This window comes from Asterias rubens, chromosome 6, assembly GCF_902459465.1.
Source record: "Asterias rubens chromosome 6, eAstRub1.3, whole genome shotgun sequence".
Classification (NCBI taxonomy): Eukaryota; Metazoa; Echinodermata; class Asteroidea; order Forcipulatida; family Asteriidae; genus Asterias; species Asterias rubens.
The window spans coordinates 7,771,969-7,795,725 of record NC_047067.1 but is presented as its reverse complement, the minus strand read 5'-3'; the positions used below and the strand labels follow the sequence as shown (position 1 = coordinate 7,795,725).

The 23,757-nt window shown below is 41.2% G+C and overlaps 1 protein-coding gene across 1 annotated transcript in view; it reads left to right on the top strand.

The window, feature by feature from the left end:
• LOC117291318 (titin-like) overlaps positions 1-23,757 on the top strand; it is a 79,311-nt gene that overhangs the window by 3,165 nt on the left and 52,389 nt on the right. The window contains exons 5-34 of the mRNA XM_033772958.1: positions 129-431; positions 1,178-1,365; positions 1,687-1,801; positions 2,131-2,433; positions 2,995-3,297; positions 4,093-4,683; positions 5,334-5,630; positions 6,007-6,158; positions 6,545-6,695; positions 7,404-7,703; positions 8,169-8,465; positions 8,924-9,226; positions 9,729-10,031; positions 10,399-10,701; positions 11,406-11,708; positions 11,970-12,272; positions 12,678-12,980; positions 13,371-13,673; positions 14,262-14,564; positions 15,081-15,380; positions 16,080-16,240; positions 16,612-16,753; positions 17,191-17,493; positions 18,174-18,476; positions 18,945-19,247; positions 19,619-19,915; positions 20,436-20,738; positions 21,299-21,601; positions 22,622-22,915; positions 23,395-23,672. Coding sequence (XP_033628849.1) covers positions 129-431; positions 1,178-1,365; positions 1,687-1,801; positions 2,131-2,433; positions 2,995-3,297; positions 4,093-4,683; positions 5,334-5,630; positions 6,007-6,158; positions 6,545-6,695; positions 7,404-7,703; positions 8,169-8,465; positions 8,924-9,226; positions 9,729-10,031; positions 10,399-10,701; positions 11,406-11,708; positions 11,970-12,272; positions 12,678-12,980; positions 13,371-13,673; positions 14,262-14,564; positions 15,081-15,380; positions 16,080-16,240; positions 16,612-16,753; positions 17,191-17,493; positions 18,174-18,476; positions 18,945-19,247; positions 19,619-19,915; positions 20,436-20,738; positions 21,299-21,601; positions 22,622-22,915; positions 23,395-23,672 — 8,411 coding nt within the window. The remainder of the gene's footprint in view (positions 1-128; positions 432-1,177; positions 1,366-1,686; positions 1,802-2,130; positions 2,434-2,994; positions 3,298-4,092; positions 4,684-5,333; positions 5,631-6,006; positions 6,159-6,544; positions 6,696-7,403; positions 7,704-8,168; positions 8,466-8,923; positions 9,227-9,728; positions 10,032-10,398; positions 10,702-11,405; positions 11,709-11,969; positions 12,273-12,677; positions 12,981-13,370; positions 13,674-14,261; positions 14,565-15,080; positions 15,381-16,079; positions 16,241-16,611; positions 16,754-17,190; positions 17,494-18,173; positions 18,477-18,944; positions 19,248-19,618; positions 19,916-20,435; positions 20,739-21,298; positions 21,602-22,621; positions 22,916-23,394; positions 23,673-23,757) is intronic.

Below are 23,757 nucleotides of genomic sequence, written 5' to 3'. Positions count from 1 at the left end.
TTATGTTTTGTTTTTCTTATTTTGTAACACAACAAAACCCTGCAATATTGACTTAAAAACTTGTGATTATATTTTATAGTGAAACTCAGCGTTAACTTATTTGGGTTTATTCGTTAATTTTTTTACAGATGTTCCAGATGCACCAGATGCCCCAACACTCTCGGACATATCTAGCACCTCAATGACTCTCGACTGGTCCCCACCAGACAACGATGGTGGCAGCCCGATTACTGGCTACACTGTGGAGAAACGCGACAAATTCATCACAAAGTGGACCAAGGTCAACAGATACGCAGTGACGGAAACCACCTTCAAGGTCAGCGACCTTCGAGAAGGGACGGAGTATGAATTCCACGTTGCCGCTGAGAACAAGGCAGGGCTTGGGAAGTTCAGCGAGCCATCTCAGAAGAAGGTTGCCAAGCAACCCTACGGTGAGTCTTGTAGTTAACAAATTATGTAAACGGTAAATATAGGTGTGGCTTGCAGATTATTTCATTTACGTTTTGTGTATATTGTCACCATGGATTTTGAGTATTCTTTATTGGTTATCCATATTTAAAGGCAGTGGACACTATTGGTAATTACTCAAAATAATTATTAGCATAAAACTTTTCTTGGTAATGAGTAATGGGGAGAGGTTGATAGTATAAAACATTGTGAGAATTGGCTCCCTCTAAGGTAATGTAGTTTTCGAGAAAGAAGTAATTTTTCACGAATTTGATTTCGAGACCTCAGATTTAGAATTTGAGGTCTCTAAATCAAGCATCTGAAAGCACACAACTTCGTGTGACAAGGGTGGTCTTTGTGAAGGCTAGTCTTTGACAATTACCAATAGTGTCAAGTGTCTTTAATAAACTCTTGACTTTTTGATTCTTTTAAAAAAGTCTTCAATATCCTAATAGACAATAGCAATCTTTGTAGAAATTATGAAAGTGAAGGCAATTTTTTTGAAACCTCTCCTCACCATTTGTCATGCTGCACCCTTTTGTGTATGAGATTTAATGAGGATAAAATATAAGTAAACTAGTTTTGGTTTTACCCTTACATCAATGTTTGTAAGCACTGTATATTCAGTATTTTCCTGAGTTCTGTAAAACCAAAATTAATATTCTTTATTTCAATGAAAATTTAACATCTGTAAGATATAAGTATTTGTACAAACTGTTTCTCCATCCAGATGTTCCAGGCATTCCAGGAACTCCTGATGTCTCAGACATTACAGCCACATCCCTCAATCTCAGCTGGACAGCACCCTCTAGTGATGGTGGAAGTCCAATCACAAACTACATCATCGAGAAGAAAGAGCAGTTTGCGAGCCGATGGAGCCAGGTCAATAGGGAGTCAGTCACCAATCTGATATACAAGGTACAACATCAGTCTTTTAAATTTGGGAATATTTCTCTTCGTATTCAAAATTACTTTCTAACAGAAAATAGTCAAATAAATGGAGGGAAAAGAAAACCAGTGGAATTGAAAGGAGAGGGGTGGTCTGAGAAGGGTGGGCTAGGTTTTAAGTGTCATTGAGTCACTACATGCATTTATTCTTAAACTGCTGTTTCTTTTTGTTTTTGTATTTTCTTCTTTTTGTGTTTTTTTTTTATTAAAAAAAAACTTTCTTTCTGTTAAAGCTGTGACATTAGTTGTTATATTTTTGTTTGAGCTATATTTTTTATGAACTTTTTGTAGGTTACCAGCTTGACTGAAGGTAATGAGTACCAGTTCCGTGTATCAGCAGAGAACAAGGCTGGAGCTGGAAAGCCCAGCCTTCCTACAGCAACAGTCGTAGCGAAGCATCCCTATGGTAAGCCTTCCTCTCGAATCAGTATATATCAATGTTTTCAAGATATCAAATCCCTCAAGACTACAAGTTGCAAAGACTATTAAATGGTGGATGAGCTGGGTATGAGATCCTCAAACTAAGCCCTATGCTTGTTTCCTATAAAATGTTACAAATTTTAGCTCAAATGAGCTTTTAAAACAATAGGCCTTGTGGAGAATCCTTAAAAAATTAAGGCCTTTTTTTTTTGCTTGAAAAAAAGGTTTGTAGTCATAGGTCATTCACACAAAAAACTGTACGGGTTTGTTCAAATAACTTTTTAAAAAATTGTTTACGTATTTTTTTTGCTGTAGGCATTCCATCTGCCCCAGGTACACCATCCCTGTCCAACGTCATCGCAACTTCTATGACCCTAACATGGACTCCACCCGCCTCGGACAACGGAAGTCCGATTACCGGTTACATAGTGGAGAGACGTGACAGAATGAGCACTCGTTGGACCAGGGTTACCAGGGAGACTGTTACCGAGCTGACCTACAATGTGACTGGCCTGACTGAAGGAAATGAATATGATTTCAGAGTGAGCGCTGAGAACAAGGCTGGGGTCGGTGAGCCTAGTCAGCCCTCCAAGACGACCATTGCCAAACTACCATATGGTAAGGGAAAGTCAAGTTCTGACCAAGTTGTAGTGAAAATCATAGCAATCAAACTTATTTATGCCGCTCTTTTTTGACAATTCGATTGTTAAATTTTGGTGTAAGGTGTTTGAAATAGTTCCAGAAATGACATGGTTAACATCAATGTTAGATTTAGATGATCTATTTGATGACAAAAATGCAACAAAATTTTCTCTGAATTTTTTCTTGGTTTTAAATTATTTGTTGAGTCGTGGGGATGTTCCAACATGTTTTATTCAAGAATGTTGATTTTTTGACTTACAAAGTTTTCAATCTCATCAAAGTAGTAGTCCTCCCAATCTTGCAGGAAAATACTGAATGTTGAAGCACCTTGAGCGTCACTGAGTGAGGGATATGAACACTATAAGATTCCACTATAATTATTATTTATTATTAATTGGTGACAAAAATGCAACAAATTGCTCTCAAAAAGTGTTTGTTTTTTAATTTTTTGTTCGAGTCCCTGGGATGTGCCAACATTCAAGAATTTTGATTGTTAGTTTCACAATCTCATCAAAGTGTTGTCCTTATATCCACCAGACAAACCTGATGCACCAGGGCAACCATCCATCTCAAACATCACCGCTTCCTCGATGACTCTCAACTGGTCTGTGCCCTCATCCGACGGAGGTAGTCCAGTTACCGGATACCTCATCGAGAAGAAAGACCGCTTCAGCTCTCGTTGGTCAAGAGTCAACGACTACAGCACCCAAGATGTGGAGTTTATCGTCAGCGGGTTGAAGCAAGGGTCTGAGTACGAGTTCAGGGTGGCCGCTGAGAACAAGGCTGGAGTCGGCAAGCCGAGCGAGTCCTCTGGATACAAAGTGGCCAAGCCACCATATGGTGAGTCAATTGTACACACATCGTTATGCAATTATCAGATGTTTCTTAATGGATTTTATTTATCTGAATCTGTTATCCATCACATGTAAACCGTGTAATTTATGTCATTACATGTTTACAAAAGTACTGTCCAGCTTGGACTTTCTAAAGGCGCACAATCTGTTGTAAGCTCACTACTAGAAGAAAACATGAAATCTTACATATTAATTTTGCTTTTAAACTTATTCGCCGATGTGTGTAAGCTTTCCGGAGTTCTGTGAAAAAAATAACAGGTATGTTACTGGGGTTGGATTCAAACCCTCGACAATTGCATATCTAGAGCAGTGTCTTTCCTATTTTTTTTCACAGTACTTGGGAAAGTACTTAACTGGTAGCTTTCAGTAAGGGAATCAATGTTTGATTCCCACTCATAAATACATTTTCGGTCAAAAAACATCAGCACTTTTTGGTCAAAAAGTAAAATAAATGCAAAAATTATATTGTTCAATGATTTCTTTCAACACAACAGCCCTCCAGCTATGAAATGGTAAGGCCGTCGGGTAAACAACTCCTTATAAGGAGATTGCTGTGATGTGGCACAACTGTTCCAGCCGTTGCTCTCGACCAATAGGAATGAAGAAACTGTCTTATAAGCACAGGTGCAAGCTCGCGTGTCACGCCCATGTTTCAACACTTTTTACTGGTGTTATATCATTCGTTCAAACAGCCCCTCGTGATGCCCTCTTGACCAATCAGAATTGATAAACTGTCTTAGGTATTTATGAATGAATGTTTAATCTACTCTTGTGTCTTTAGATGTATCTGAAGCACCAGGAACACCAGAAGTATCAGACATTAAACCAACATCAGTCAACCTCAGCTGGTCCGCTCCTGAATCAGACGGCGGAACGGACCTCTTAGGTTACATCATCGAGAAGAAGGATAAGTTTTCACCTCGCTGGAGCCGTGTCAACACAACCCTAGTCCAAGACACAAACTTCAACATCACTGGATTATCGGACGGCCAAGAGTGTGACTTCAGAATTCTTGCCGAGAACAAAGCCGGCCTCAGCAAACCCAGTAACATCTCGTCCTACCAGATCAAGGCACCGGATGCCCCGAGTACGCCAGAGGTCTCCAACATACGTGAGAACTCAGTAACTCTACACTGGTCTCCGCCACAGGTTGACGGAGGCAGCAAAGTCACCGGATATTACGTAGAGAAGAGAGATGTTAACAAGGATCGTTGGGTCAGAGTCAATAGAGCGGCTGTACGAGAGACTGTACTTGATGTGTCAGACTTGACGCTGAAATCGCAGTATGAGTTTAGAGTCATTGCTGAGAATAAGGTTGGCCAAGGGAAACCAAGTGACCATACTAAACCAGTGCTGATCAAACCACCTTATGGTAAGTTCGTATGTAGCGCATTTCACAATAACGTCTCAACGCACTTTACATTACCAAGTCATCAATGCCTAAAAAAACAACCAACACATTTTACAATATCAAGGTTCATTTGTTTTCCACAGTATAAAAAAAGGCCATTATCCTTCAAGAGCGATCAGTTTAAAGACATACAACTTTACAATGAGGATATATCAAGAACTTGGTGAAAACAAATATGACAATGCAGAGGGATCCATTTTAGAAACGGAGCTTGTAGGCAGTCCCTAAAGACATGGGTTTGTATTGAGACAGAGAATAACAATTACAATCCGATTAGCCAAAAGGTCCTTGGTCAACGAGACGAGAACAGTACTTAGAGGTTCTTTTGAGGAGTAGGATTATTTTCAAGATATTTTAAAGGTTGAAAATGTAATGTCAGAAGGAATTCATATTTTCTCGTAAAAGCCTGTGAGAAAGATTGATGGGCAGTTCTCATACATGTACCTTGTCAAAAGAAAGGTTTTTTAATTTACAAAAAATTCTGTGTTTGTTTCAAATACAAATATTGAGTCATTATGTTTTAAACTTTCAAATGTCATTTTATTAGAACACGTATGAATTTGATGTATTAGATATCCAAAGTATTGCTGTTTTATTTTTCAAATTTAAAGAAACCCCAGAGTCACCCAGCCCTCCAGAGGTATCCGATGTCACCAAGACATCAGCCATACTCTCATGGCAGCCCCCAACATCAGATGGCGGAAGCAAGATCACCGGCTACATCTTGGAGATGAAAGAGCAGTTCTCCTCTCGTTGGAGCGTTGTTGCCAAGCCGCAAGACGTGGAGCACAAAGTCACCAAGCTCTCTGCAGGCAAGGAGTATGAGTTTAGAGTCTTGGCTGAGAATAAGGCTGGATTGAGCGAACCTAGTAGACCATCCAAGAGCTTTGTTGCAAAGGACGCCTATGGTGAGACTCTTTTGTCTATTTTTGTTTTTAAGGTTGGGAAAATTGATTCAGTCAAGAGTGCAAATATATATTTTGTTTTAGAAGTCTGTTTTATTTGTTCTTTGATATGCCACGACACCCTTAAAAATTTGTTGCCTTTGCTCTTTTCTACTATCCTGCCATTTTCCCCCAAGTGCTACATAGTTGTTTCCTTAATGACAAGCAACAAATAAAATCACTCCCTTAGAACCAACAAACACTACCATGAATATTTACTCGCTGTACATGTAACTCTCTGTACCAATATGTTGCTTGTTGTGTAAAATTATCAAATACACACACCATATCTTTTTTTGTTTAACATGGAGATTTTCACATTGCTTTTCTTTCTTCAAAGATGTGCCTGATGCGCCTAGTAGGCCAACGGCAGACAACATTCAAGAGCACTCGGTGACATTGTCATGGAAACCACCTACCTCAGACGGAGGGGCCAAAATTATGGGCTACATCGTAGAGATGAAAGAGGAATTCAGTTCTAGGTGGACCCAGGTATGAATTCTCAAAGATCGGTTATCCTTTTGACGGTCTAAGATTTGACTTCCCACTTTTGTATCCCCGTGGATTTCCTTTCCCCTATCCTCTACCCCACTGGGTCTAACTTCCCCTGTCCTGTACCCAACTGGGTTTCCTTTCCCCTTTCCTGTACCCAACTGGGTTTCCTTTCCCCACTCCTGTACCCCAGTGGGATTCCTTTCCCCTATCCTCTACCCCACTCATCTACCCACTCCCCTACCCTACTGGTTTTCATTCCCCCTCTCCTTTACACCACTGGGTTTCCTTTCCCATCTCCTCTTCCCAACTGGGTGTCCTTCCCACCCCCTTGACAACTGTAGTAAAAAATAATGTATCAATTCTTTCTTGTCATTCTCAATCAGGTGACCAGAGAACGCATTTCAGACACTGAGTTTACTGCAACAAAACTGAGAGAGGGTACTGGATACGTGTTCAGAGTGGCAGCCGAAAACAAGGCTGGATTGGGTCAACCAAGTGAACCATCTTCAACGGTCACGCCCAAGAAACCATATGGTAAAAAAACTTAACTCTTACAAACATTTCATTTTGCTTCCTGCTGCTTAAGTGAAAATCATGTCTTTTGGAAAAACAACATTTATGCAACTGCAATTTGGCTAACTGTGGCTAATTTGGCTTGTTGTGGCTGAGCTGTCTAGTTCGACAGACTCAAGTTCTGGTGTTTTCAGCAGCAGAGTGTGGGTTCCAATCCCAGTCATGACACTTGTGCCCTTGAGCAAGGCATTAACTCAAATAATTGCTTCATTAAAAGTTGGGAAGGTAGTGCATTCTGCTGTACCAGCCGGGCTCCTATTGTTGATACCCATGCCTAGATCCTTACAGACTGTGAATGGGGTAACCCTGTTTCAACCCAGGAGTACATTGCAACATGCCCCTGGTGGCAGTTGATTTGGGTTGATAGCCAAAATCAGTTCAATGTAGCCCTCGCCTTGAACTGGCCGTCCTAGGCCTTGTGATGTTAGGCGATCGCTCATACAAATTTCTCTTACAAACTTATGTATCAGAGTCCAGCTTTCTCCTGAAGACGATCAAAGCACATACTGATCGAAATGCGAGTTGAAACCATTGGTCCTTTTCAGAACCACCCCAACTCATTTAGAGATAATCATTACATGGTGTTACCGCAAACTTTTTATATGTATCGTATTTCCACCATGCAAAGTTTCAAATCCTACAAACTAATGTGTTGCCAATTTGCTGTAGGAGTACCGGATGCCCCACGCAAACCAGACATTGCCAACTCGACGACCACATCTGCCTCCATTTCCTGGTCAGCTCCGTCTGACGGCGGGAGCCCAATCACCGGTTACATCATTGAGAAGCAAGAAGGTGGTATAGGCCGATGGTCCAAGTGCAATCAATATGAGGTCAGCGATACATCTTTCACTGTACGAGACTTGGCTGAAAGCAGGGAATATGAGTTCCGAGTCAGCGCCGTTAACAAGGCTGGAACTGGAGAGCCCAGTGTGCCTTCGGACGTTGTTGTTACAAAACCACCATATGGTATGTTGTAAGGGTGGAATCTGTTACAAATTGTAGCCTCACAGCTTTTGAATTTGTATTTGTATTTCAATAACTTTAACAACAGATATTTGCACTCTATAGATGAAAACAAATTTTAAAAGGTGTCAGGTGAATGGAATTTGTCTCATCTTTTGAGCTCTAAACCTTGGATACAGAATTGTCAGAAATTAATTCTGATACATAGAAATCACCTTTTTTCTGCTTAGCAGAGAACAAGTTCTTCACATAATTTGGAAAATATGGATAACAGTTCCTTTCTCTGACCGTAGTGTTTTTATTGGTTTGAGAAACAAAAATTTTTCTAAATAATATATAATTGTGGTTTATATTGATAAATAATATATTTTAGTACATTTATTTATTTTGGCATTTTCAAAGCTTAAAAACAAATTGTTGGTGTATCCATATAAAAAAAAAGTTTCACATGTTTTTATTTTCCAATAGTTGCACCAGATGCACCAAGTGTCCCTGAAGTAACCGACCAAACGACACGCTCCGTCAATCTCTCATGGAGCAAACCCAGAGACGATGGCGGAGATAAAATCACAAATTACATCATTGAGAAGAAAGAACCATTTAGCATTCGCTGGACCCAAGTGGGGCGTACTCCTGACACAAACTTCAATGTGACTGGACTGAAAGAAGGGGAGGAGCTACAGTTCAGAGTGACAGCTGAGAATAAGGCCGGGCTGGGGAAATCAAGTGACGCAACTGACAAAGTGGTTGTGAGACCACCCTATGGTAAGAATGAAATATTTTATACTGCATGTATTTATTTTTGATTTTTTTATATCAGGCAATCATTGGCGAATGTACCTCTCTTTATCCAAACTCAATGCAGTCACTTTCAAATATGTCATTGGAAACTGTTTTTTGTCTTCTAAGCGGTTTCTACATGTGGATGATATACATGTAGACTGTTTTATGTTTTAGGGCAACTATATTGCAAAGATACAGTCGACTCTTATTTTAACAAGATCGTTGAGACTTGCCAAAGTACCTCTTTAGAACAGAATTTTATAAGCGGACCGCATTACACAGAAATACAAAGCAGAAATGGGATTTGGGACTTCAGAATGTACTCTTTATATAAGCAGAACCTCTCATAATAGTGCTCTTTAAAACGAGAGCCGACTGTAATTTTTTTGTTTTTTTGGTTTCAAGTTCTTGATTTTTTACTTGATCTTTCAATTCTACAGATGTGCCCGAAGCACCCGGTCAGCCCACTGCTGCCGACATCAATTCAACATCAATGACAATCGACTGGACCGCCCCTCGCTCTGATGGAGGAAGCCCCATCATCACTTACATCATTGAGACCAAGGAGCAATTCTCCACCTACTGGAGGAGAGTTAACTCTAAGGAGGTCACAGCGACGTCCTTCGAGGTTTCGTCACTGAAGGAGGGTAACACTTATGAGTTCAGAGTGAGTGCTGAGAACAAGGCCGGAGCGGGCAAACCAAGCCAGACATCCCAGGCGTACACTGCAAAGGCACAGTATGGTAAGTGATAAATGCCTGGGTCTGATGACAGTTCTTAACACTCCTAGGCATTTTAGCACTCCTGGGGGATGTGCAATTCCTGGGTGCATTAACACAGTACGATCGCGGTTTAAAACCTCGCCATTGTAATAAATGAATACCTACTGCAAAATCTGTGTTAACGGATTCTGTGTTAAATATTTTAACAATTAAACTTTTTACTTTTTTTTTAAAACTAAAATGCTGCAAGTCACAACTTATTTTGTGCACCAATACATGGAATGAGCATCAAGTGTCTAAAGCCAACTTTAAAATAAGTCAAACGATTTCAACAAAAACTGTAAAAAACAAAAATTTGTTTAACCAAAATAGATATTCAAAACTGGTAGGTATAATGATTATCAAAAAACACAAACAACAAAAAGTTTATATTTTTTATTTTTTCAATTAATAATAACTTGAGATAAAACTGGTAATGGTTTATTCCTATTTTTAAGCAACACATAACTTTTTATCTTTTTAGATGTCCCAAGCCAACCCGGTACTCCCGATATTTCCAACGTCCAGTCCACGTCGATGACAGTGTCTTGGACAGCTCCTTCAACCGACGGAGGCAGCCCGATCACAGGCTACATCATCGAGAGATGTGACACCAGCACACGGCGATGGTTCCGCGTCAACAAGTACACAGTGAAAGATCTCAGCTACACAGTGAGCAACTTACATGAAGGGAATGAGTACATGTACAGAGTCAGTGCTGAGAATGCTGCAGGAGCAAGTAAACCGAGTGAGGAGTCAGCAGCCAAGAAAGCTAAACCTCCATATGGTGAGCAACTTTATTTTTACTGGTTTATTCAAATCTGCTTGTCGCAGGCGGCAGGCTGAATTATAATAATACTGATGTACAATAAAGCTTGGCACAGTGTGCGTAACATGAAGTAACCATAGGCTTGTATGCACAACCATGTGTAATTTTTCTTAAGGGAGGAATGGCTCTCCCGAAGACGAGCAGAGAATACTGTTTGAAACGTCGAGACCACATTAATGGCTCTTTTCAGGGACAACATATACATTTTATTATTGCCTTTATATTGGCAACTTCCATCTCCCCCCCCCCCAATCAAAATTTTGTTTATTATTGTATTAAATCACATGAGAATTAATTTTGATGCAATATTATCATCTAATTTCAGACACCCCTGGTGCTCCGTCCAAGCCACGCATCACCCAAGTAGACAGCACCAGAATGACCCTTGCCTGGTCACCACCAGACTCAGATGGCAGAAGTCCAATCACCAACTACGTCCTGGAACGCAAGGACAAGTTCTCCACCCGATGGATGCGAGTTACGCGAGACAGAATCTCTGAGACGGAGTTCACCGTGGTAGATCTGATTGAGGGGACCGAGTATGAGTTCCGAGTATCAGCTGAGAATAAGGCCGGTGTGGGACCACCGAGTGATGTGTCGGAGAGCAGAGTAGCCAAATCGCCATATGGTGAGTTAATATCAATGTATATTTGGTTTGCACCATTTGTATATCTTCTTGCTGGGTGGAATATGTTATCATGAGAACTTTTCTATTGCCGCAGAGTAGAATTTGTTGAGTTCGAGAGTCTTCTCTACTACCAAGACTTAGATTTTTCAGGATTTGGGAGACTTCTCAGTTCTCAAAAGAACTCTCCTGCTCATTAGCTACCTAGGTAGAAACTCTGCTGGAACTACTAGTGGATTAAGGGGAATTCTTGTTATTAACTTCACTGGCGCTTATATTTTTATGACCATATGGTGAAATTTTTTAACTTTAAATTTCGTCATAACTTTTCAATAATACTTGTTTTAAAATGTTGTTTTGAAAGACTTGTAATTCCCTTTTACATTCGTTTTAGAAACTTTTACTTGCTGTATTTATACCTGGGTCACCAAGTCTGCAATTTTTAATGACATCAGCAAGCATGTTAAAATAGACAGAAAATCAAGTTGTTTTAAATGATTTGTAATAGGAGACTTTCCAACGCTAGGTGGCAGCAGACATACCGGGTAAATTTCCATTGTTTACGTAGTTCTGAACATGCACATAATTCTGAGAACAATGGATTTACCCGGTAAGTCTACTGCCCTCTATCGTCCCAGAAAGTCTCCCATTGCATTTTACAAGTTCTTATGTATTGAAACGATACATATTTTGTTATCTTTGTGTAGGTGTGCCTGGTGCACCCAGTACTCCAGTCATATCAGACGTCACATCCTCATCCATGGTACTCACATGGGCCGAGCCTCTCTCAGATGGTGGCAGTCCAATCCTGACGTACGTCGTTGAGAAGCGCGATAGGTTCAGCTCCCGCTGGACCCGTGTCAATAAGTACAACATCCTAGAGACAACTTTCACTGCTACTGATCTGAAGGAAGGGGTAGATTATGAGTTCAGAGTCAGTGCTGAGAACAAAGCCGGAGTTGGCCAACCGAGCGAACCGTCGAAAGCTGTTAAGGCTAAGCCACCCTATGGTGAGTTTTTTTCATCCCTTAACCTGGTCCTTTAATCCTCCGAAATAAATGAATGTTCTTTCCTGATTAATTTAATACAGCATTATCAAGTCAACCATGGGGGCAGTTCATAAGTACAGAGATTAATGGTTTTGGGTATCAATGCTTAAAAGAGTTTGCAGAATTCCGAAAAGGTTTCCCGGAAAATGAAATTCCTTTGAGTGTCAATAATGATGCTGACACCAACTGTATCTTATTCCATTTGCTTTCACTACAACACAGAATCTCCTTCAGCACCCACCATTCCTAAGGTTACTGACGTAACCCCGGATTCCATGACACTCTCTTGGTCCCCACCTTCAACCGACGGTGGCAGTCCCATCACTGGCTACTTCATAGAAAAGAAGGATCGGTTCGGGCTTCGCTGGACCAGAGTCAACCGAGAACCCACACTAGACACTACCTTTAAGGTATCAGGATTGAAAGAAGGCGAGGAGTACCAGTTCAGGGTGGTGGCAGAGAACAAGGGAGGCGAAGGAAAGCCAAGTGAGCCTACGGAGCCGAGAGTTGCAAAGGCACCTTATGGTAGGTTGCAGATTGCATGAAATTGTGTCCTCAATATGCAGGCCTTTGTCTAGGCACTGCCCTAGAAATCCACACAAATCAATGAGAATGATAATACAGAATTAAATGAGCTACTAAACAAAATCCACTAAGTATCAAGGACCAATTTCATACCAGCTGACAAGCAGGAAATTCTGCTTAGCAAATTCAAAACTGACTTTCCGATATTTATTTTTTGTCAAAACTTTCAATTTTTCAGAGGTGATTTTAAAGGTCATGTGGCGTATTGTTACCATCACAAATGTAAAATTTAATCAGCCCTACAAGTACACATTTCAATTGTTTGCCAATTTAATCGGCACAGAGCACTGCTTGAGTAAAGCATAAAGGCATTTATGAACAATATTCCCACCGATTCTCCGACAGATGTTCCAGGTGCTCCTAGAGCTCCCCAGATATCCAAAGTGACCGAATCAACCATGACATTGAGCTGGTCAGAGCCCAGCTCAGATGGTGGGTCTATGGTAACCGGTTACCACATCGAGAGGAAGGATGCCAGGAGCCTACGCTGGACACTGATCACCAGGGAACCAGTGGATGATCTGACCTATCGGGTGACAGGTCTGACTGAGGGAACTGACTATGAGTTCAGAGTGTGTGCTGTGAACAAAGCAGGAGTCGGGGCACCAAGCCCAGCTTCGGACACTACCAGAGCAAAGGCACCTTATGGTAAATCTACTTCAAATTTCCTAATTTAAAATATTTGTGTGTGTTTTAATACCTCAGTAAGAGTTTTGCATATGTACATTTGTTTTAATCTTTAAACTGCGGAGATAATTTTCTGATGGAGGAAATTTTCAAGCAAATGTCATAACCATTGGGCCTGCCGATGTGCACTTTTTTTTACCATGTGAGGGCATGTGGGGACTGAACTGAGTTTAAAGAAGATAAAACTTTAACTGTAACACAAGGACATTTTTAATTGAAAGCCACCACTTGCAGTAAAAAAATGTAGTCAATTCGCTTGGTTGGAAGAAGGAAGCTTGAATCCTGCATTTTTCATTTAATTTTTATACGGAACTGGGAATTAATTTAGTTTACTCTTTATCACCATCCAAGATGCTCCTGATGCTCCAGGTGTCCCTAACCTATCAGATATAACCTCATCCTCAATGCGTCTTTCATGGACCGAGCCCGAATCAGACGGGGGTAGTCCAATCACGGGCTACGTCGTAGAGAAACAAGATCGTTTCAGCACCCATTGGACCCCTGTCACTAAGCGAGAGGTTCCAGATACTTCATTCACAGTGAGCGGTTTGTCAGAAGGGATGGAGTACGAGTTTAGAGTAGTGGCTCAGAACAAGGCTGGACCTGGGAAATACAGTGAGGCTACAAGACCAACCGTTGCTAAACCTCCTTATAGTAAGTGTCAAATGTCAATGATTTGGGAGTCAAAATGTACACTTTTTCAATTTTCTTTTTCAAAACATTTTCATAATATTAATTTTGGGTTTTTACCCATATACACCGATGTTTGTTAGCATTGTATACTCAGAACTTTCCCGAGTTCTGTGAAAAAATCACAGGCATATTACTCAGGTGAGATTCGAACCCACGACCTTCATAGTTTGGAAAGTTCTATCGTTGGATGCTTCTATGAATATTGACTTTGTAAGAAAGCAGGAATAACTCAGGAAGTAAATGTTAAAATCTCTTCATATTTCCTCAGAGAAGTGACAAGCTATGAGATTAATTATGAATAGATTATTCTGTGCAACCCAAAAGGTAGACCACTTTCTTCAGACCAAGTGGCCTGCACTTAATGAAGAAGAGCTAAATATCTATCATTGAATTTGAAAATGTCCATTTATTAACAAGGGCTACTTCACTGTTTTTCTGCCCTATTTTGGCTCCCAATGTCACTTTACCCTATGAAAAAAATTCTTCACTTGAGATGTTCAATTCCAATTGAAGTAACTTATTGTGCCATTAATTAATTCCTTCTCTTAGATATCCCTGGTGCCCCAAGCCAACCAGACGTCACTGACATCAATGCCAACTCCATGATTCTTCACTGGTCTCCTCCCACATCAGATGGTGGCAGCCCCATCACAGGCTACATCGTTGAACGTCGGGACACCAGCAAGATGAGTTGGAGCGTCGTCAACAGAGTCCCGATCACGGATACCTCGTTTACAGTGTCCAACCTCAGGGAGGGGTCAGAGTATGAGTTCAGGATCATAGCGGAGAATAAGGCAGGCACTGGGAAGCCAGGTACAGCATCGCCAGCTCAACTTGCTAAGGCTCCTTATGGTAGGTACCCTTAAGCCCGGTTTATACTTCCTGCGAATGCAAATGCGAAGCGAATTTGAAGTGAATTTGACGTCACAGCCCTCCTTTCGCAGCGATAATCGCAAGTGAGTTGAGCACGACTCAGCTCGATTTTCGTTGTGAATTTGTGACGTCAACATTCGTATCGCATTCACATTCGCAGGAAGTATGAACCGGGCTTCTGTAGGTCATAGAAATATAACCAGCAGAAAACTGGCAAATAAGACTTTGTTAAATGACACTTACTGATCCCTTGCTTGATGCGCATCACTCTCAAGGCCAATTCATACTTGTTGCAACTGCGTGCATGCTCATACGTCATCAAAATACAAAAAAATATAAGCCAGAACCATCGTCAGATATGAATGTTTCCAAACCAGTGAAAACAACTGGAAATACCTTGTTCGACAACTAGTTCGAAGTAGGGAAGTATAAAGTTTTAAATTAGACTAATTTATTGTAATGACTCACTCATGTTTTGTATTTTGATTCTTTCAGATGCACCAGATGCTCCAGGCGTGCCACAGACCTCCAACATCAATTCCACCTCCATGGTCCTATCATGGTCTCCGCCCCTCTCTGATAACGGCAGTCCCATCACCAGCTACATCATTGAGATGAGACAAGACTTTGCAACACGATGGACGAAGGTGAATACGTCCATCTTTGAGACCACTCACACGGTCACTCGCCTCTCGGAGGGAAGCAAGTACGTCTTTAGAGTGGCAGCTGAGAATAAGGCAGGAGTTGGGAAGTTTAGTGAGCCGTCAGAGCAAGCTGTTGCCAAACCCCCTTATGGTGAGTACAACACTTTGTATGGTCGTCTTTGTGATTGCCTGTGATAGATCTCTTGATGAAGCATGGGTTTCTAAAAGAAACTGAAAGGGCCAGATGTGGCATGTCATGGCTTATCAATTAGTCTAGTGTATATTGGGATGTAGTCAGAATCCCAGTCATGACACTTGTGATGACACAGTCCTTGAGCAACACACTTGTTTAATTATGAATGCTTCTCCTATGAGGTAAATTGGTACCTGTAAGAGTAGAGTTGGTTCTTGGAGCAAAAGTTGCATCCTTCAGAAGGAGCTGTGATGGTTGAAGGAAATATGTAAGGCCTGATGACAGGGGTAAATCATTTTCATGCGCCATTTGAGTTTTTAAAATATCAATGTCCAGTTTTATCATTTCCATATAGCAAGGCTTTGTGCTGATTTTCAACATATTCTTTTCCACTGGGAAAGAAAATTAACACAGATTTTGTTTGTTTCGAAAAATGAACATGTGATAATGTGCTGAATAAATTGGTTACTTGGTCAGTTGAGGACATGTCCTTGCCTTTCAAAGAATAGAAATTGGTTGAATCTTGTGCCATCTTCAACCACAAGGTCGTTTTGAAACAAACCATTTACGTCCTTGGTGGTGACTTGTAAATAATTAGAATAATTCTAGTTTGTCTATTCAATGGTATTCATTGTACACATTTTAATTCCCTCATAGATGTTCCCGGCTCCCCTGATGCGCCCGACGTATCTGACATCACAGCTAACAGCGCCCTCTTGAGTTGGTCAGCCCCCAGCAATGATGGTGGAGCTGAAGTTACAGGTTATGTCATTGAGAGGAAAGATAAGTTTGCGACTCGTTGGACAAAGCTTGATGAGGTAAGTTGATTCTTGAAAAGATATCTGAAAAGTCTACCCAATCTTATGTTACACTTGAAATGGGTTCAGTGGACCCTCAAAAGTGCTCATTCGTGTGGCATATTTATTTTAAGGGATACCAGGCAAATGCATGCGGGACCAGGCAGGGAGGTTAAAAACAAGTACCTTGTTCTCATCATCACATGTTAAAACTTGTTTGTGCTTCATCATTTCACTCTCATTTTTTGTTATAGCTACCATTAATCATAAATGTAATCACAAAATATTACAGAATTTAGTTGTTAACCTTCGACATTCCCTTATATTAGTGTCAATGTTTGATTTGTTCTTGCTAACTGAGTAAAAGAAAGTTTTTTGTTTTGCTTAATTAGGTAAATGCTGATGCAACTTCCCATCCTGTACGTGGCCTGTCTGAAGGCAATGACTACGAGTTCCGTATCTGTGCAGTCAACAAGGCTGGGGTCGGTAAACCAAGCGACCAATGTAACCGGTTCACTGCAAAGGCTCCCTATGGTAAGCATTTGGACATAAAGACCCAGCACTAAAGTAACGGAATGTTAAAGAAATTTTTGAATATGTAACTTCAAAAGTAAATCTAAAATCCCTTTTACCTATTTAACTTAAAAACTTGCACAATATCAGTCTAAACAAAACTTCTCATAAGTGATTGTTCAAAGCAGTTTTTGCTGTCATTTGTTAACCCCCCCCCCCAAAAAAAAAGGAGTGCTAATTTAGTTAAGTGTATTAAGTGCCCAATTTTATAGAGGTGCGAAAACAAAAAAGTAACTTCAAACAACAATATGTTGTTACCAGAATACAGTTACCAGCCAAAATTTTGTACCATCTGTGACTGGTGTTTTAAATTTTTTTTTTTGTATTTTCTGTTAAAGCACCTTGATGAAATTGACCCCTGGTCATAAATTAACCTTCACATTTAACCCAATTCTCAGATGTTCCAGATGCGCCAAGCTCTCCCACCATCCTAGAATCCACAGAGTCATCAATGACCCTGTCCTGGACCGCGCCCGTTAGCGATGGAGGAAGCCCAATCACAGGCTACATCATCGAGAGACACGACCTCAGCACCAGTCGCTGGGTCAAGACGCACAGAGAGGCGGTCAGAGACACCACCTACACTGTCCGAGATTTGACTGAAGACAAAAAGTATGAGTTTAGAGTCAGTGCTGAGAACAAGGCCGGTGTTGGCAGAGCTAGCGAACCATCGGCTGCTCGAGTGGCAAGAGCTCCATACGGTTTGTACACTTGCTCTTGTATTTCTAGATTGCCTGGGCTCAATTTTAAAATGAGCTGAACATTTATCTTAACTGTGAATCACTCTTAATTACAAAAAAAAGTGGGATGTCACAAAACAAGTTTTATACTGGCAACACATCTTAAGATGAATCCTAGAGGTATGGCATAAAATCTAGCGAGAGAAAGAAGAAAATCACAGTTGCTTCCCAGCGACTACAAAATACTACAATGCAAACAACTGCAAGTTCAGTACTATTATAGGCCACTTCTCTGTCACATTAAGCCTCTACATTTTACATTTATTTGTTATTAAACTAAAGCTACAGCCTGCAGGATGGTGGTTCAGAGGGACCTGAAGATGTCCTATTAAGTACAGAACAACAATATTCCTTAAGTTCGTAGGAGTGATTTTATAGGACTGAGGAATATAGATAAATATTTATAAACCTTGTCAATTTTGGCTGGCAATGTCAGTGACCCAAGTTTATTATGTGGAGATTGATGTGATTTGGCCTTTTTACACTAGAAAATATGTCTATGTTGGACAGAGGGAATTTGAAAAGTGTTGAAATTTTAGGATGTCAATCTGTATTGGAACCATGTAGCTTTCGGCACAGGTTGAAGCATGATAATGTGAAAAGACCTTATGACATTTATCCCCTCCCTTTATTCCCATTAGACGTTCCTGAAGCCCCAGGTAAACCTGAGGTCACCAAAGCCGACACTACAGAAATGACTGTCATTTGGACTCCTCCACTCTCTGATGGGGGTAACAAGATCATCGGTTACACCATCGAGAGGAAAGAACGCTTCGGCACACGTTGGCAGAAAATAAACCGGTTCACAGTTACAGAGACCACCTTCAGAGCCACAGAACTCAAGTTCGGAAATGAGTATGAGTTCCGAGTGAGCGCTGAGAACCGGGCAGGCGTTGGGAAACCGAGTGAAGCATCTGAGCCATCCACTGCCAAGCCTCCATACAGTGAGTATTTGGGTTTCTGTAGTAGTCTTGGGAAAATATATGTTCACTTCTTTTGTGGGTATTTGTTACAAAGATAAAATATTTGTGAATTTAAAATTAAACTGAATGATCTCTTGCCTCACCTTCCACCTCTGGGACCCTGGTTTGAATCCCACTGGGGAGCACCATGTGGCTTGGGTTTTCAGTCCCTACTTGACTGCGTGGGCTTTCCCTGGAATAATTCTCGCGGGTTTTCCTCCCACATCTAAAAAAAGACATGAAATTTCTTCATCATCTTCTCTTCTCGTTTGGCTCTAATTAGAGCCTTGAGAATATTTGTCCAGATCCCGATCTCAAATTTACCTAAATTGTACTTTCTCTTAATGTTCTATACCACTGGGCTCTAATTGTATGATGTAACAGAGCTATGTGTATGAATATGGTTGTTGAGAATATGAAATGACAAAGCAAACCCTCCTTTACCCCCAGATGTCCCAGACTCTCCAGAAGATGTCACTGTGAAGGAAACCACTTCTAACTCTGCTACATTGACGTGGAGCCCACCTGGATCCGATGGAGGAGCAGTAATCACAGGCTACATCATTGAAAAGAAGGAACAGTACAGCACACGCTGGTCAAGAGTTAACCGTTACTCGGTGACAGAAACTGAGATGGCCGTGCCCGACTTGAAGGAAGGACTCGAGTATGAGTTCAGAGTGTACGCTGAGAATAAGGCTGGTGTAGGAAAGGCGAGCGAACCCACAAGGCCAACTGTAATCAGACCTCCATTTGGTGAGTTTCTTTCGCCAAGTTGTGGTGCTCATCTTATTTTTCAATTGTTCTTATTTTGTTGTCGGAATTACATCTCAATTGTTTTGTGTCTCATTCCCTATAAGTTATCTCTTTTTCATTACATTTTCCCTAGGGCTTTTCTATTTGTTTGTTTGATACAGTGCACTTGAACCCAGCTTCAAGAAGCTTTGATTTTGTAATTAATCAAAGATACCCATTGTTAAGCATCAACTTCAGCCACACAAGAAACTTTTATTTATATAAATCTCATTGATGGTAGTTTCACTTGCTGTTGCTCTACAGCCATTTTAAAGAAAAACTCATACAAACTGACCAAGTTAACTTTTGTTTGTCCCATCTTATCACAACAGGAGTGCCTGGTGTTCCCACCTCCCCGACAGTCACAGATGTCACTGGTAACTCCATGACACTCTCCTGGTCGCCTCCGTCCTCCGACGGTGGTAGTCCAATCACAGGCTACATCATTGAGAAGCAGGAGCCATTCAGCACTCGCTGGACGCAGGTCGACAAGTTCACTGGAACTTCTGGAACCATCGGAGGCCTACGTGAAGGGAATGAGTACCAGTTCCGTGTGATCGCCATCAATAAAGCTGGCAATGGAAAGCCGAGCTCAGCTAGTAAACCAACAGTTGCCAAACCGCCCTACGGTGAGAAAAGTCAAAAGTCTTTGGAAGCTAACATACCAGTGCACTGTTCACAACATTTGTTGAGAAGTCCAAGTACTTATGAAGTAGGTCCTTTTAAGAAGTATATCTTTTTAGGAATTGCTCTGTGATGGTAGAAACAAATATCTAAAGGGTATCATGGCCTAGAGGAAAAGAGAATCAAATGCAAGTTCTGAGGGTTAATTTATCGGAGTGTGGGTTCGAATCCCAGTCATGACACTTGTGTCCTTGAGCAAAATCTTTACTTTGATTGCTTCTCTTCACCCCGGGGTGTAAATCGGTACCTGCGAGGGTAGAGGTTGATATTGTGTATAAAAAAGCCACTGGAGCGCCACGGCAGCTCAGGGCTGTATACTCCCCAGGGAGCTGTTATCGGTCCAATGACCAGTGCACCAATGTAAAGCGGATTGAGAAGTTATTGTGAAATGCGCTTTATCAGAACTAGTTAGTATTACTAAAAACGTTTATATTATTCAATAATTATTTGTGTTTTAATCTTCAGATGTTCCCGGCCCACCCGGTGCGCCAACCATCACCGACGTCACAGCCACTTCCATGCATTTGGAGTGGTCTCCTCCTCAGTCCGACGGAGGCTCCAGCGTCATCGGTTACGTCATCCAGAAGAAAGAGAAGCTAGCCTTACGGTGGGTACCAGTGAATCAGTTAAGCATCAAAGAGACATCTTACACAGTACGTGATCTGGTGGAGAAGTCTGAGTACCAGTTTAGGATCTTGGCTGAGAATAAGGCTGGATTCGGAGAACCAAGTGACTCTTCGCAGACTAGGATGGCAAAGCCGCCCTATGGTATGTTCTTGACGTTTTATCCATTATCTATTACTGTTACTGCTCTGGTTTATTATTAAAAACAACAATAACATCTCTCTTTTTTACCAGTTTACTATGAAACCTCTACTTATATATATATATATATATTTTAGGGGGGGGGATGTATAATAATACAAGAAAAAAAGGCACATTGAACTGCATCCTTAATCTTTCTTTATCTTCATTACACATATAAGAAATTTGAATATACTTTAGCAATTTTTAGTAAAACATACCAAGCATGTATCAAAACTGTTACCATATTAATAATTTTACAATTGATATACATTTTCACATAATCAATGTTTTAGAAAACCAGAGGATTGTTAAAGAATAATATGATTCACCCTCATACTTTCTTTAATTTGCCATTAAAAATTACAAATGATAGTATATGGGTAAATAACATTTACTACTTGATATCATCTTGCAGTCTGGCATAGTCTTTCTGTCATTCAAAAGCACGTTATATTGAATGGTAAGGCAGTAGAAGGGTCGACTGAATGTATGTATATTGTGTGTGTTCTCAAAAATGACAGATACTCCTGACAAGCCTGCCGCACCTATCGTCACCGACACCTCAAGGTCCTCGGTCTCACTCTCATGGTCCCCTCCACTCTCAGATGGAGGGAGTAAGATCACCAGCTACCACCTCGAGAAGCGAGAAGCATTTGGCTTCAAATGGAGCCGAGTCACCTCTCACTCGAGCCACGAACTTGAGTACACAGTGACCAGTTTGCGAGAGGGTAGTCAGTATGAGTTTAGAGTGAGCGCTGAGAATAAGGCCGGAGTGGGACCGCCGAGCGAGCCCTGTAAACCAGTGTTTGCCAAGGCTCCATATGGTAAGTTCTTAGATTTGTGGTAGGTTACTGAATATTCCGAATGATGGCTTGTGAGAAAATTCTGGTTAAGGTCTACAGATAAAATGTGATTTAAAGCTTTTGTAATTTGGGAGGAACCAAATAATAAGGGGGGTTTGGGTTCAATGTTTCTGTAAAGGGAGTTGTTTGGGGATTGACAAAATTGTTGTTCGCTAGTTTAAGTATGTTTAATTTGTGAACATGTTAAGTCTATTTCATTCACTTACCCAAATAGCCACTACTTATGCATATTTCATAGCCGACAGGCTAATTCGCTAGAAAAATTGACAACCAGAGGGCGCCCTCTCGCGCCCACCCAGCATGCTACGCAGTAGCTCCGCCAAATACGTCCTTCTTTTTCTAGCGACCGTACGTGGTAGACGTGAGTTTTTCCACCCTCTTGCTTTAGCTAGAGTACTTGTACGTTCGCTTTATTCCTATAAGATTACAACCAGTTCATTAGTAGAGTTTCAGTCATTTCGAGTGACGTTTTGGAAGAGCCCGAGACGTGTTTTCTGTTACACTTATCCCCGAATTCTTGAGAATTATTGCATGATTTGCTAAGATATATATTCTGAATTCTGTTGAGACCCGAGCGCGAGTAGCACTCAGGGTTCTCGGGGATCGAATACATCCCCTTACCTTATTTTCCAAGTGTATATATATTATTGTTGTGTCTCCGTGTCTTCCTTAATTTAATTAATTACGATATATAAATTAACTAGCGTCTCACCTCCGTGGGACTCCCTCCGGGAGCAGTACTCCCGTCCGTGGTAGAAAAGCTAGTTTTTGTCTAGGGTCAGTGTTCCACACTCGTGGGACTCCCTACTCTCCGAGAGAAGTACTCCCGGCCGTTGTAGTAGGAGGCTGAGTTTTATTGATGTAACATTGCCCAGTTGATAGAGCACAGGTAGTGGGGTTGCAGGTTCAAGTCATGTTTTTGTCCCACAAAAAATTACTCAATCCCAACACATTTTTACTGATGTTTTTTCTTTTGAACAGACGCACCTGGTGCCCCAGGTTCTCCCGAGATCTCAGATGTGACTAGAACGACACTCAACCTCTCTTGGACTCCACCGAGTAGCGATGGAGGTAACCCGATCACCGGTTACATCATTGAGCGTTCCGATCGCTATACCTCACGCTGGACCCCGATCACCAAGGAACCAATCTCCGGTTGCACTTTTGTCGTGAGAGATATTCCGGAGGGTGCTGCGTATCAGTACAGAGTGTGCGCCGTCAACGAAGCTGGACCGGGCAAGCCTAGCGGTGCTACCGATACTAAGGGTGTCGCTGGTAAGAGTCAATCAAAAGTTTCGAAACAGGGTTTTTTTATGTACAAAAAAGTGATTTAACATGTGAAATTGTTGCCTGTGTCACACAACTTACAATGTACTTTGTATCTGGTGTTTTTATGCATCAGTTTGGGGTAAAAACTCAATCAATTCAGAACAAGGCTAAATGTGCAAGAAATGAGAACTTAAATGTTAGCTTATCCGCCGAAGTTGACTGTTAGTCGAAGATGGGAAAATAGATTTAGCTGTTCAAATTCACAACAAAGTTAATGGCCTGGGCCCAGTTTCATAAAGCCTTTAAGCACAAAAAAAATTGCTAAGCACAGGTTTCAGCCAGAATTACATGAATTTTGCATTGTTGTGGCTGGTGCTCCACTCAATTTTTTGCTCATCAAAAATATTTCTCAAGCAGTATTTTCCTGTCATTTTGTAGGAGTGGGTCTAAAATAACTTTTACTATGAATCTCAATTACTTCACAGTACCTCCAAAGCTTGATCTGAACAAATACCGTGAGACACTGACCGTCCGCGCCGGTACCACATTCCATCTGGACGTGCCCTACAAAGCCAAGCCAAAACCAACGGTCAAATGGGACAAAGATGGCGTGACACTGGTGTCCTCTACAAGGGTTAAGATTGAGACCACAGATCGTGAGACCGTCTTGACTGCCAAGAACTGCGTAAAGGCAGACGAAGGAGCGTACAAACTCACTGTTAGCAATTCGGCTGGAAGCGAGACCGCAATGATTCGTGTGCAAGTGAGTATACTCGTTTTTGCAAAATTTATAACAACAAAATAGGGGGTGACTGATGCAGATATGAGAAATTTCCAACAGGCAGAAT